Source organism: Zootoca vivipara, chromosome 10 (assembly GCF_965207765.1).
Source record: "Zootoca vivipara chromosome 10, rZooViv2.hap1.1, whole genome shotgun sequence".
In the NCBI taxonomy this organism is placed as follows: domain Eukaryota; kingdom Metazoa; phylum Chordata; class Lepidosauria; order Squamata; family Lacertidae; genus Zootoca; species Zootoca vivipara.
The window spans coordinates 45,055,475-45,069,684 of NC_142593.1; the positions used below are offsets into that span (position 1 = coordinate 45,055,475).

A 14,210-nucleotide genomic window follows, 5' to 3' on the forward strand; every position below is an offset into this window, starting at 1 on the left:
GAGGTGATATCAGTGAAGCAGTCTTAAGTCCTAAAGCAGGCATGTCCAACAGGTAGATCGTGATCTACCGGTAGATCACTGGACGTCTGCGGTAGATCACTGGTAGATCATTGGCTCCCCCCAAAGAAGCTGAACAACTGGCTCCCTAAAAAAAAAGCTCAATATTTTACCTACTCCCTGAAGAAACTCAACAACTTTGACCCCAACCCCCCCAATGGGGTTTCCTCAACAACCTGAACCCCAAAAAGGGGGTAGATCACTGCCAGTTTTTAACTGTGATTAGATCGCAGTCTCTCGGGAGTTGGCCACCCCTGTCCTAAAGGGATAGAAGAAGAACTGTCACTTATTCCTAATCCATTCCATAGTGGCAGTGTGAAGGTGCACAGGACAAACATAAAGCAATAGCTATGAGCTTCATTGGGGTGCCTGGCTGGCTACAACTTGAGACAGAATTCTAGGCTATAAAGACCGGGGTGCCCTCGGTATATTTCTGGACTACAACTCCCATCAGACCCAGTCCGCATAGCTAACTGGAAAGGATGGTGCGAGTCCCAGCAAGAGCTGGGGGACACCATATTGGCAACCCCTGACAACAGGCCTGATCCAGCAAAGCAATTGATACCTTCCTTATTTATTTATTTATTTATTTATTTATTTATTTATGGATTACCAGTTTGAATCACATTTGCCATTTTCTAGGCAATTACCTGGCTTTATGTGGGTTACAGAATATTGCAAACAATTGGGTTGGGGGGGGGGACATGGACTTTTCAGTGCATTCCTATATGTACGTGTGTTCTTTGGATGTAAGTCCCACCATGTTCAATGGGGCTTACTCCCAAGCAAGTATGTTAAGAACTGCATTATTTATTGTACTGTTTCCTCCTTTGACTTCAACCATTTCCCCTCCTTTTGTTTTCTCATGGCCAAAGTGGAAGTCAAAGTGCTGCAGGAGGTAGGTTCTGCTGTTCCTATCTATCCAAATTTTGGGGTTTGTGGGTCATGGGGCCCATCTTTTAACTCCTTCCAAGGGTATCAATTGGGGTATGACCAGGGTTTGTGATATCTACCAGCGGCCAGCAGACAAGCCATATATAGTCAAAGAAAAATAACAGTCCCCAAGCCTTCATACTTCCTCCTTCAATATTCATTTCTAAACCAATCCTGTAAACACCAGGGTCAAGGCCACTTTCAAGATTAGCAAATCTCAGGATTAGAAAATCTTGAGAATCTTCCCCTCCATCCCCACTCCCCCATCAGCACCAAGATGATCCAGAAAGGCTTGTCCTCCTGCTAAAGCAAGAATGGGAAAGACATGCTCTCCAGAGGTTGTTGGACTCCAAATCCCATCAGCACCAACTAGCATGGCCAATTCTCAGGGATGAAGGAAGCCGTAATTGAAATACAGTCATACCTCGGTTTAAGTACGCTTCGCTTTGAGTAGTTTCAGTTTAAGTAGTCCGCGAACCCGTCTGGAACGGATTAATCCACTTTCCATTACTTTCAATGGGAAAGTTCGCTTCAGGTTAAGTACACTTCATGTTAAGTACAGACTTCCGGAACCAATTGTGTACTTAAACCGAGGTATGACTGTAGTGCAAACAATATCTCTTGGTTTTTTCAATAGAAGCAGTACATATTGTTGAGGCTTGTTGTTGTTGTTCTTATTATTGATCATTTCAGTGTTAATGTTTTATTTTACTTTATGTGCATTTTGGAGGTAAGTAGCCTAGAGACAGTTTGCATTAGGTGACATAAACTGAAACAATAATAATCGAAGTAGTAGTGATAATACTGCCCTGCTTTTGCCTTTTAATTTTTTTTAAACAGGATTCCCTCCTCCTCCTCCTCCCCCTGATGACGTTTATGATGGGATCGAGGGCGATGATGATGCACAAACAAGGTAAGCATTAAAAGCCAACAAAATAATGAAAAGCAGATGGAGAATTCTTGTTTAGTTCATGTTTAAAAGATTATCTCATGATTAAAATATTAGTCCTCAATTGATGCATGATAAAATGGTATCAGCTGGGTAGGGAGTGTGTCTTAGAAGGGTGTGGAGATAATGTTTTTACCATGGAATTAATTGCTTTGGGTGTTGTTTTAATAGTCTTTACTGTTTTCATCTCCTTCACATGGATTGTATTAAGGCATAGCCTTTTCCAACTTCTTTAATTTTCAAGCAGAAGCCAGCAAGCCAGAATCTGAAGCATGGACAGATGTTTGTGTGGCATCAAAACAACGGCACACCTGACTCTTTAGACCTTAGTGGTGCTGTGGGTTAAACCACTGAGCCTAGGGCTTGCCGATCAGAAAGCACGTCAAAGTGCAAGTAGATAAATAGGTACCGCTCTAGCAGGAAGGTAAATGGTGTTTCCGTGCACTGCTCTGGTTCACCAGAAGCGGCTTTGTCATGCTGGCCACATGACCCGGAAGCTGTACGCCGTCTCCCTCAGCAAGATGAGTGCCGCAACCCGAGTCGTCCGCGACTGGACCTAATGGTCAGGGGTCCCCTTAACTTTACCTTTACCTATCCATTCATTACCAGTATGTATTCGCCCTCCATAGAAATCCACACTGATGCTGGTGAATTTCTCTGATCCTGGGATCAGAGATTAGAGCCACAGGGCAGATCAGGAGGCCCATGTACTAAGAACTTGGTCCAGCTGTGTTTGTATGAGGCTCACTCTTCATGCTGCTGCAAAAGTAGTTGGGTGCCTCCCCCTCTCTCTGCTGAGTGGTGGCAAACAGCCCATGGGATTCCAGGCACTCACCCAGGGTCTGTGGCTCTTTGGAGAATTGAGACATGGCGGAGACAGTCGTCGCTTTAAGAAATATGGTTTATTCACCTTTTTACACCTTCAGTCTGCAAGGAGGGACTCCAGATCTTACAGCATGTTTCTTGCAAGAGGGGCTTGCACCCCACAGCAGTGCTTGTACCCCACAGCCAACCACCCTTCTTCTTCCTCCTTCCTCCCAGCAACCTTGCTCCCAGACTCCCCTTTCCTGTCACCTCAAGGCAACTTTTCAAACCCCTGTATCTGTTCATACCTCAAGGCAGGGGGGAAAGGTGTTGTCTTGTATTGCAAATGGACCTCTATTGTTCTTGGATGGCCCTAGCTCAGTCAGGTTGTTCTGCTTAAGCTAGCTCAGGAATTCCTCTGCAGCTTGCATTCTCCCTCTATATCCCAAACAATTTCTAGGATTCAGGGGGTGTGGCATTTAAATTTATAACAATACATTTGTCGCAGGGAATACTGGCATGGTTGTGTGTGCTGTGTAAATGGTGATGGTGCCCTGAGATGTTCTCCTAAAGCAACCTTTGCCAACCTGGCGCTTTCTGGATGTTTTGGACTACACTTCCCATCAGCCCCAGCCAGCACTGGCATACTGGATGGGACTGATGGGATTTGTAGTCCAAACCAGTCAGAGGGCACCCGATTGGCAAAGGCTGTCCTAAAGAATGCAGGTATGAATGGACTTGAAGGTCCTTTTTATTTTGGGGGGCTGTTGTTGTTGCTGCTGATGTGAATCCAATGCCCCAGCCCAAAGTCATTTCAAATATCTTGCATTTCATTCTGCAATGTGATAATTGCGTGCATACTCCAAAGGTCTGTGCCACATGGTGAAGATAGGAGTGACTCCTGGCCCCGTGGGCTTTTGAAGAATCTGTTGAAGGGAAAAGATTTCCCCAAGAGAAGTATACGAGAGGCAGCAACTAAAATCAATGTGACGGAAGATAATGGAGGTTCCTCGTAAGAGACTGCTGTGAAAGAAAGAAAAATAACCGGTTCACTAAAACTAATAGCTAATATACGTGTTGATCATGCCCTACTAACAGCTTCTCACAGCAGCCTAACCAGCCACATAATCGTAGCACATGGCAGATAACCAAAGCTATGAAACCACCACATCCCTTTTCAAAGTTGGGCCATGCTCTGTCCTTGAATACCTCTTAGTTTAAGTCATAGGTACCTGTTTGCAGAAACAGCTTCACCATGAGGCGAGGTAAGATGGCCAACTCAGGTGGCCGATTAGGGGGTGACATTACGGGTGGCAGAGTTGGAAGTAGGCAGATCTGACCCATGGAGCAAAATCTGTTGGCTTTGTGTGTCTCCTATTTATTTCAGAGAGGAACTGAGGTAGAGCATGACACATGATCACCAGCGAAAAGTGGGAGTTTCTCTGGATTCTGCCTCAGGCACCTAAATGTCTTCGGCTGAAGCTATACAGTGGTACCTCTACTTACAAATAACTCTACTTACGAATTTTTCTACTTACAAATGGAGCTCCGTCCGCCATCTTGGATGCGGTTTAGATAGGATTTTTTCTACTTACGAATTTTTAGATAGGGTTGCTTCGACTTACGAATTTTTTCTCCCAATGCATTCCTATGAGATTCGACTTACAATTTTTTTTGACTTACAAATATGTGTTCAGAACACATTAAATTCGTAAGTAGAGGTACCACTGTATCTGAAAAGCTAGGTCATGGCCCAACTTTTGTTCCATTGCCAGCAATTTTGTAGATGTGATCCAGTCTTACCCATGACAAACAGTTTATAATTTCACATATTTAAGGGGCAGCAAATTAGTTGCAGTTGAATATGTGAAGGAAAGCACCCCCACACCCCCTTTGTTTTCGTTATCCAAGATAAAGTAGGTTTCAACTATTCTTCCTTTTGTCATGATGTACACATGATGTCCCACAATCATTTATATCCTGGGATAGGAATGGTTCATATGATTGCAATGCTTAATGAAAGTTATTATTTGTTTGTTTCTAGCAGGACTTCGTCAGCAAAGCAAATAGGGAAGGGTAAGTAATAAGATCAAAAACATGAAGCAGTTATTAAGCTGTGATTGAGTTCCTATAATCCTAAAACAGAAGCTTCCTTTTACACACATCGTGGTAAGCCAGAGTATGTAACCACAGTCTGCAACCAAAGGGCAAACTTGCTGATTTTGATTATGGAGGAGAGAGACTAACCATGACCCTGTGTTTGGATGACAAAATAAGTCAAACCTTGGCTTAGCTGCTAGTGATGCAGGAAACATTTGATCCAGTTTGCATTTGAAGACAAGCCTATGTAAAGCGTTCTTTCCAAAACAATATGCAAACTGAACTATGGCCATCCTTTGAAAGTTGCATTCTTCTGAGCTTTGCAATGCAGTTCTACACCCAAGTAGTGAAAAATGCAAATTCTAAGGTAAAAGTGTGGATAAAAATGCATATATTGAGGGAGATAACATACACAAATGCATTATATTAGGGCAACATTCTTATTAATCAATGTTGTTGTTGTTAATGTTAATGTTAATGCCCTTCATCCTAAAGTCCCAGGGTGGAGTAAAGGGGCCCCTGACCATCAGGTCCAGTCGTGTCTGACTCTGGGGTTGTGGCACTCATCTCGCTCTATAGGCCGAGGGAGCCGGCGTTTGTCCGCAGACAGCTTCCGGGTCATGTGGCCAGCATGACAAAGCTGCTTCTGGCGAACCAGAGCAGCGCACGGAAACGCTGTTTACCTTCCCGCCGGAGCGGTCCCTATTTATCTACTTGCACTTTGATGTGCTTTCGAACTGCTAGGTGGGCAGGAGCTGGGACCGAGCAACAGGAGCTCACCCCATTGCAGGGATTCAAACCGCCGACCTTCTGATCACCAAGCCCTAGACTCTGCGGTTTAACCCACAGCGCCACCTGGGTCCAGGGTGGATTACAACAATTTAAAACACTGCTTGAAAGAGTTTAAAAACTTAGAATAAAAAAATACACTCACAAAAATAGGGCGGCCTTAAAAATATTCATTATGGGTATCAAAGAGGTGAGTCTTTAACATTTGACAAGAACTGTATAATGAAGTTGGCCAGATGCACCTCTGTGGTGAGGAGGAGTTCCACAATTCAGGGGCTGCTGCAGAAAATGCTTTGTGAGCCATCCATCTGAGGGTGGCAGACAAACCAAGAGGCTCCTGAGAGGCTTTGTAGGAAAGGAGGTGGGTTTTTTTTTTTGGTGTTTTATATATTTGGGGCCTGAGTTGCAATGATTATATATTATTTCTCATTTTTTTAAAAAACAACAACAACCCACCACTTTCTGATTTTAGATTCTGGAGACAGTGATGTCTATGATGATGTAGAGCCAACTGACTTCCCTCCCCCACCCAAAGAACTTAGGTGAGTGGACATATAAAACAAGGATGTGTGCAATGGCCTACTGAGGGATGCGGAGGTGCCGACCTGTTTGCTGTTACTCAAGGGCCTCACGACACACGTGTTATAAGTGACATGACTTAAATACCAGGTGCAGCTTAGGGTGAAGGGAGGAGACTGAAACTTCTCTTTGCAACGCTGCAAACCCAGACATTTAGAAAGTTTGTATGGGTTTTAATTTGCTTTAGTTTATCCTACTGTGGTTTTACCTTCTTTTGAAGGCTTTAAATTGGGGTTGTGGATTTTTAGTGATGATTTTGTTGTCTTGTGTTGTTGTTTTTTGGAAAGCACTTTGAGGGTCCCCCCCCTTACAATCAAGCAGTATGTAAATTTGATGAAACAAACAAACAAACAAACAAACTGTGATCTTGGTAAAACATGCCCTCCCTTCACTGTGATTTATCATTAGAAAATTGTGCCTTCTGTTGGGTTAGTGAAAGTTCCTGGCCCGTAATACTAATTGCCTTGAAGGGGAGGGATATTTTAAATATCTGTTCCATGCATACTGCATTCTTGGCGAAATCCCCAACCACATTTGATGCATGCATATATATATATATATATATATATATATATATATATATATATATATATATCCTATCCTAATCTGAAGAAGTGTGCATGCACACGAAAGCTCATACCAAAACAAAAACTTAGTTGGTCTTTAAGGTGCTACTGAAGGAATTTTTTTATTTTACTTCGACCCAGACCAACACGGCTACCTACCTGTAACCTATCCTAACCATGTCATTAACAAAAACTTAATTAATTATTTAATTAATTAGCTTGCCTTTGGCTAGGCTTTAATTGACAACCTGTAAAATAAAAACTTACCTAATCTTTATATTGACAATCTTGATATTTTTTCTTCTTCTGTTTTGCAACATGGTGCTTTAGCCTAGCGAAATCCCTGAGCATTGCAAGAGCTAAATCAGATGACCGTGATTCGCAGAAACTCAAGAAGATGGAGAAAGAGGAGAAAGAGTTCCGAAAGAAGTTTAAAGTAAGACCTTGGTTTCTTAAAATTGTTTCTTAAGGCATCAGAGCTAACAGTATAAACCAGAGCAATAAAACTTTGCAAAACACTAAAACAGCATAAAACACCAAACAAAATGAGAAACGGGTCCAATTTTGTGTAATTACCACAGCCACAAATCACATTACAAGCCTTAATGAAGTTTACAAAAATAAAAAAATTAATCCAGGTTTTAGCTCACCTGCCTAAAATTAATTTGGCAGCTGCCTGTCTCAATAGAAAATGGAGTTGCGCCTCTGGAGGTGAAGTCAAACTGCTGTGTTAGTAGCACTGAAGTGACCTCCACACAAGCCTGGGTGGTGTGTATGGAGGTGTACGTAAGCAACAAAAAGTAAACAACAACAAAACCAAGGCCTCATCCGGATGACCTATTTATATAGCATTTATCCTGACTTGCTTGCTCAAAGCTTACAGGGAAGTTATATTACAGCCAGTCCTTATTCAGCATTAGTTCTGATTTGTTTGTGGGGAGGTTATAAGACAATAGGGACGTGGGTGGCACTGTGGTCTAAACCACAGAGCCTAGGGCTTGCCGATCAGAAGGTCGGCGGTTCGAACACGGCAACCCCTCAGAGGTACATTTGGCACTGTCACTATTCAGCCTGGTCATATGCTGAAGACAAATCTCTTTGCCCTCGACCTTTGACACTTGAGACATGTGCTTTCAAGACCAACCTATTCCTGTGACTGCGAATTGTTTTAACTGTTTTAAATTATGGATTTTAAACTGCTGTAACCCGCTTTGGGACCTGCTAGTGTAATAAATCCAACAAAAACAAAAACAACACCAAATGAGGAAGCTTTCTGAATATAAAAAGGTTGAGCTTCTGCCATCAGCTTACGGCCATAAATATTTAGTGTGCACCCCGTCAAACGCAGTGTGTTTTACAGTGGTACCTCGGTTTAAAAACACAATTGGTTCCGGAAGTCTGTACTTAACCTGAAGCGTACTTAACCTGAAGTGAACTTTCCCATTGAAAGTAATGGAAAGTGGATTAATCCGTTCCAGACGGTCTGTGGAGTACTTAACCTGAAGCGTACTTAACCTGAAGCAAACTTTCCCACTGAAAGTAATGGAAAGTGGATTAATCTGTTCCAGACAGGTCCACGGAGTACTCAACCTGAAGCGTACTTGACCCGAGGTATGAGTGCAATTGGTTCCAGAAGTCCGTACTTAACCTGAAGCGTACTTTCCCATTGAAAGTAATGGAAAGTGGATTAATCCATTCCATACCTCGCAGAGTACTTAGACCGAAAATACTTAAACCGAGGCCTACTTAAACTGAGGTATGGCTGTACTTCCTTGTGGCCATATTCAGGACTAGATTTTTAATTTAAAATGTTACACAATGACAAGAAAGCTTTTATGAAAATCTGTTTGGGAGAGTGAGCATTTTTCTTCACTTCCCCTGGGGGCAAATGTGTGAAAGTGGTGCACTTCCCCATTCTAAATACTATCAATGAAGCTCATTATGACGACGAGGGGAAGTTATTGGTTGTCTCAGGAGAGCATTTGAGGACTACATCCAGAGGAAGTGCGAACCGTATTGTTAAGATGGTTGCATGTCATTCATGTAGCACCTTGCTGTGAAGAAAACCAGGTACAGTATCCGTAACTGTAGGCCTTGCATTCCTGTAGGCCATACCTTTTCACTTGTGGACCACTTGTGGACCTAAAATGGGCATACCTGTGTAAAATCCAATGCATGTGGGACTGTATTATGTGGTCAATTGAAGACCCGCACTGGATGTAGCCTCCTCTTTCCACAGTAGCCATCTAGGGAATTCCACAAGCTGGGTGAGTGGGCAATAACTCTCTCCCACTGTAACTCCCCAGGAACTGATATCCCAGAGACAAAACACCTCTGGCATACTCTCCAACATTTCTCTGATGAAAATAGGGACGTCCCATCCGCAGTGATAATGTTACTTCCCTAAACAGGGCTGCCTTCAGATGTCTTCTAAAAGTCAGCTTCCAACATATATAAAAACACAATAAAGCATTCAACATTAAAGAAAACTTCCCTGTACAGGATTGCCTTCGGACGGCTCGGCAGTTGGATAACTCCATACCCTCCTCCAACATTTATCCAATGAAAATAGGGACATCCTAAGGAAAAGTGGGACATTCCAGTATCAAATCAGAAGCCGGGACAGTTTCTCTAAATCAGGGACATCCCTGGAAAATGGGGACACTTGGAGGGTCTGCTCTGGTCTTGGAGGCAGTACATAACCATCATGATTCATGGGTGTTGCTAGGCTTTTCCACCATAATTTTGTCTAATCCCTTTCTAAAACCAGCTAAGTTGGTGGTCATCCCTACCTGTTTTGGAAGTGAGTTTCCATAGGTTAACTCTGCACTGTGTGAAGAAGTCTATCCTTTTGCCTGTCCTGAATCTCTTCACCATTCAGCTTCGTTGGATGGCGCTGAGTTCTATTACGATGTGAGAAAGGGGGGAAACATATCTCCGTCCACCATGCATAACTTTCCACCCCTTTGCCATTTTTCTCAGCTAAAAAGTCCTAAACCTCGAGGTGTTGCTCCATCTCCATGTTCATTCCGGTTGCCCCCCCCCAGCTGTTCTACATGCTATTTGATATGCGGCAGACCCCCCTGGATGTTTTGTGACTGTTAAACTCTTGCACTTTTAAGAACATTATGACCCAAAGATAGGACAGACCTGCTGGGTGAATGGGGATGGAAGTCATAGTCTTTCGCTTACTGCCAGGCATAAGGGCATTAACAACCATGGATTTGTGTAAAGGTAAAGGGACCCCTGACCATTAGGTCCAGTTGTGACCGGCTCTGGGGTTGTGGCGCTCACCTCACGTTGTTGGCCGAGGGAGCCGGCGTACAACTTCCAGGTCATGTGGCCAGCATGACAAAGCCGCTTCTGGCGAACCAGAGCAGCACATGGAAACGCCGTTTACCTTCCCGCTGTAGCGGTACCTATTTATCTACTTGCACTTTGACGTGCTTTCGAACTGCTAGGTTGGCAGGAGCTGGGACAGAGCAACGGGAGCTCACCCCGCCACGGGGTTTCGAACCGCCGACCTTCCGATCGGCATGCCCTAGGCTCCGTGGTTTAACCCACAGCGCCACCCGCGTTAATGTGTAATCCTCTCTTAAAGCCACCCAGGTTGTATACATCTTGTATTCTTACCCAGTTCTGTCCTTTGAGCATCAGATTTCTATAGACTCCATGCCAGCCCACCAGGTTTTGTTCTGGCTCACCTACACCAACAATGCCAATGGGCCCAGTATCCTTGAGATTTAAAAGATAGCTTGAGCATGTCTTGTTTGTAAGAAGAAAGTGTGGTTTTAACTTTGTGCATAATGCTTTTTTGTGTGTGCAATCAACCTCTATTTTTATTTTCACAGTATGAAGGTGATATCCGAGTTCTGTATATTACAACCATATCCCGAGCACCATCTGCTAAGAAGAGAGGCTCAAAAGACTTACAAGTGAAGCCAGGAGATTCGGTTGAGGTTATAAAGAATGTGGATGATACTAAAGTCCTGTGTAGGAATGAAGAGGGGAAATGTAAGTACCAAAACATAAGGACAACCTGCTTTATGGTACACAGATAGCAAGGTGCAAAGGCTCTTTATGTGTCCCAGAACACTGGGATCTAGATAAACATTACAAGCAATTGCCCAGATCATGTTCAAATTAGTCATAGAACTTACTCTGAGTAACTGCTAACAGAACCCCAATTTCCCCTATTATTTTTAAATATATCCTTGCAAAAATCCATATCCTGCATATTTTCCTCTATCCGGGGCATGCCTTTGAAAGCAGGTTCAAGTAATTCGCTGTAGAATTAAATAAAACCCTAACTGCTGAAATTAAAGCCACAAAATACTGTTCAATGCACTTTAGTGCTGTTGATTTTACTCAGTTGAGTGAAGCCGTGATACCTAAGTGACCTGCTATCAGTTTCAGTGGGTGCACAAATAACTGCAGAATTAATATATCATGCATGTCCATTATAGTTGGGGGAGTAGGCAATAAGAGACAAATCTAAGCTTTCTCTACTATTTCTGGGCTGCAAGGCTAGAAAACCACTGGATTCTAGAGGGCTGTGACCAGCCTTAATATGGATCTGATCTGATTGTTGTATTAGCAATAGCAGTTGTGTTGTTGACTAGATCACATCCAGAACTGAATTATCAATAAAGACAGTTTGCCAGCATCTTTGTGCATACAAAACCAGGTTCCAACATTTTGTCAGGTTTTAGTGTCACTAAGAAATGACCGTACGAGCGATGCTGTGTGCAGGTGAAAAGGAGCAGGGCTACAGATAAAGGCTTATGCTTGACTCTCAATGGATGGGGTCACCAAGAGCAGAGATTAGGCTTGGTCTCCAATGTCATTAAATGTCAAATTAAAGTGCTAATTGGTTGCAGCAGAAAGTGTCGGATAGCATTTGCTTGATGCAACACAAGTCGCATCCGCACTATACATGTAAAGCTTATTTATACCACTTTAACCATCATGGCTACCCACCCCCCCAAAAAATCCTGAAAACTATAGTTTACCATTCTCACACCTTCAGTTCTCAGCTGCCTTAAACTACGGTTCCCAGGATACTTTGAGGGAAGCCACAACTGTTGGAAGTGGTGTAAAGGTAAAGGACCCCTGACAGTTGAGTCCAGTCGCGAACGACTGGAGCCAGTGTGGCGTAGTGGTTAAGAGTGGTAGACTCATAATCTGGGGAACCGGGTTCGCGTCTCCGCTCCTCCACTTGCAGCTGCTGGGTGACCTTGGGCTAGTCACGCTTCTTTGAAGTCTCTCAGCCCCACCCACCTCACAGGGTGTTTGTTGTGGGGGAGGAAGGGAAAGAAGAATGTTAGCCGCTTTGAGCTCACTCGCTGGATCATCACCTTGTCGTGGTGAGTGGGCTTGCATGTTCCTATGACCCTTGTGAGCGAAGCCGTCGGGAATCTCGTACTCCCAGCAGGGTCACCCAAGGCGGTAAGGTCAAAGGGAAGGAGCTAGACAAAGAATGATCCAAGAAGTCCTCAACGGCAGAACAGGCGGATGATAACAAGTGGTATGTTACAATGGCTGTGAAGGCGGATGAAGGCTGCAGCAGATAGGAATTTACCAGTTTGTTGTGACTACTTCATGCCATTGGAACAGAGCCCTACTGCGAAGACTATGCGTTGGTCAGCGTGCACTGATCTACACACATAAAACAAATTCACACACAAATTCTAAATGTAGTAGAAACACAGACAACTGGGAAACCCTGGCCTGCGGGCGCTCCAGTTGGAGAACAGCCTTTACCAAAGGTGTCATGGGCTTTGAAGAAACTCGATCTCAGGACGCAAGGGAGAAACGTGCTAAGAGGAAGGCACGCTTGGCCAATCCACACTGTGATCAACTCCGGCCTGGAAACCAATGTCCCCACTGTGGAAGGACATGTGGATCCAGAATTGGCCTCCACACACAGTCACTTACGGACCCATTGTTAAAACCGTGTTTATGGAAGACAATCTTACTCGGCTACGAGTGATCGCCAAAGAAGAAGAAGAAGCCACTTTGAGACTCCTTAGGGTAGTGATAAAGCATGATATCAAATCCAAACTCCTCCTCCTCCTCCTCCTCCTCCTCCTCCTCCTCCTCCTCCTCCTCCTCCTCCTCCTCCTCCTCCTCCCCCTCCCCCTCCTCCTCCCCCTCCTCCTCTGGGGTTGCAGTGGTATAAGGGTACATAAATAAGAATGAGTTCTCAATAAATACCTAACGTTTTCTAACTTTCCAGCAAACCCTGTGCAAACATGTCTGAATGAATTATCAATAAACAGCCCACAAGACCTCTCCTTCCCTCTCCCCCTCTCCTCAGTGAGAGCATGGGTTGTGGAATGAGAGGAATGTGGAGTGGGGCTTGTGACCTTTCACTTTATCTGCCTACGAAAGTCTTAGAAAGGGGAAAGAGGTAGCATTCCCCTGAGGTCTCACAAAGGATATCCGGTCTCTTCTGCCCACAACATGATATTTTGTGATGAAGGATAAGGAGTGCCCAGTGTCTTCCTGGGCAAAGATTCCTCTAATGCAGATGATGATGATGATTATTATTATTATTATTATTTTCATACCAGGAAAATTTCCTCTCTTTTTTCTATTTTTCCAAGAAGAAACATTCAGGCACGTTCAATTTTCATGCAGATTACTGAGACTCTCTTCTTTCAAGGCACAAACCCCACATTTATGTCCAAATGTGTATAATGAAACTGTGGCAATTCTCATAATTGCTGTAACCTAGATTTTAAAGAATTTATATATATTTAAAATATTAGGTAAAGGTAAAGGGACCCCTGACCATTAGGTCCAGTCGTGACCGACTCTGGGGTTGCGCGCTCATCTCGCATTATTGGCCGAGGGAGCCGGCGTATAGCTTCCAGGTCATGTGGCCAGCATGACAAAGCCGCTTGTGGCAAAGCAGAGCAGCACATGGAAATGCCGTTTACCTTCCCACTGTAGCGGTTCCTATTTATCTACTTGCATTTTGACGTGCTTTCGAACTGCTAGGTTGGCAGGAGCTGGGACCGAGCAACGGGAGCTCACCCCGTCACAGGGATTCGAACCGCCGACCTTCTGATCGGCAAGCCCTAGGCTCAGTGGTTTAACCACAGCGCCACCTGGGTCCCAATTTAAAATATTAGGTGTTGCTATTGGATTTTGCCCTTCTTTTCGTTCCCCTCAAAGCAGATACACGAGAGCAGAAAACTATTTGAAATCACACACACACACACACACAACCAGACATTCTTCACATTTTTTTTATAGTGAAACTAATGACAGATGATGTGGCTTGGCTATCTGCAGAACAACTGAGCAAACTCCACCCTCTCTCACAAGGCCTGAACATCTGCCTCGTCAGCTTCCACAGAAATTGCCGGCAGCTGAGGGGGTTCGAGATTATTTCTGGTTTCTTATCCCACCCTTTCCCAGAGGCT

General features: G+C 44.0%; 1 protein-coding gene across 4 annotated transcripts in view; it reads left to right on the forward strand.

Moving 5' to 3' along the window:
• The window catches only part of FYB1 (FYN binding protein 1), a 55,584-nt gene that overhangs the window by 32,313 nt on the left and 9,061 nt on the right, over positions 1-14,210 (forward strand). The window contains exons 10-16 of one of the 4 annotated variants that reach the window (XM_035100805.3): positions 933-955; positions 1,831-1,903; positions 3,612-3,755; positions 4,788-4,819; positions 6,105-6,174; positions 7,108-7,213; positions 10,629-10,791. In XM_035100805.3, coding sequence (XP_034956696.3) covers positions 933-955; positions 1,831-1,903; positions 3,612-3,755; positions 4,788-4,819; positions 6,105-6,174; positions 7,108-7,213; positions 10,629-10,791 — 611 coding nt within the window. The remainder of the gene's footprint in view (positions 1-932; positions 956-1,830; positions 1,904-3,611; positions 3,756-4,787; positions 4,820-6,104; positions 6,175-7,107; positions 7,214-10,628; positions 10,792-14,210) is intronic. The other 3 variants (XM_088653090.1, XM_088653091.1, XM_088653093.1) reach the window with 3 other exon arrangements.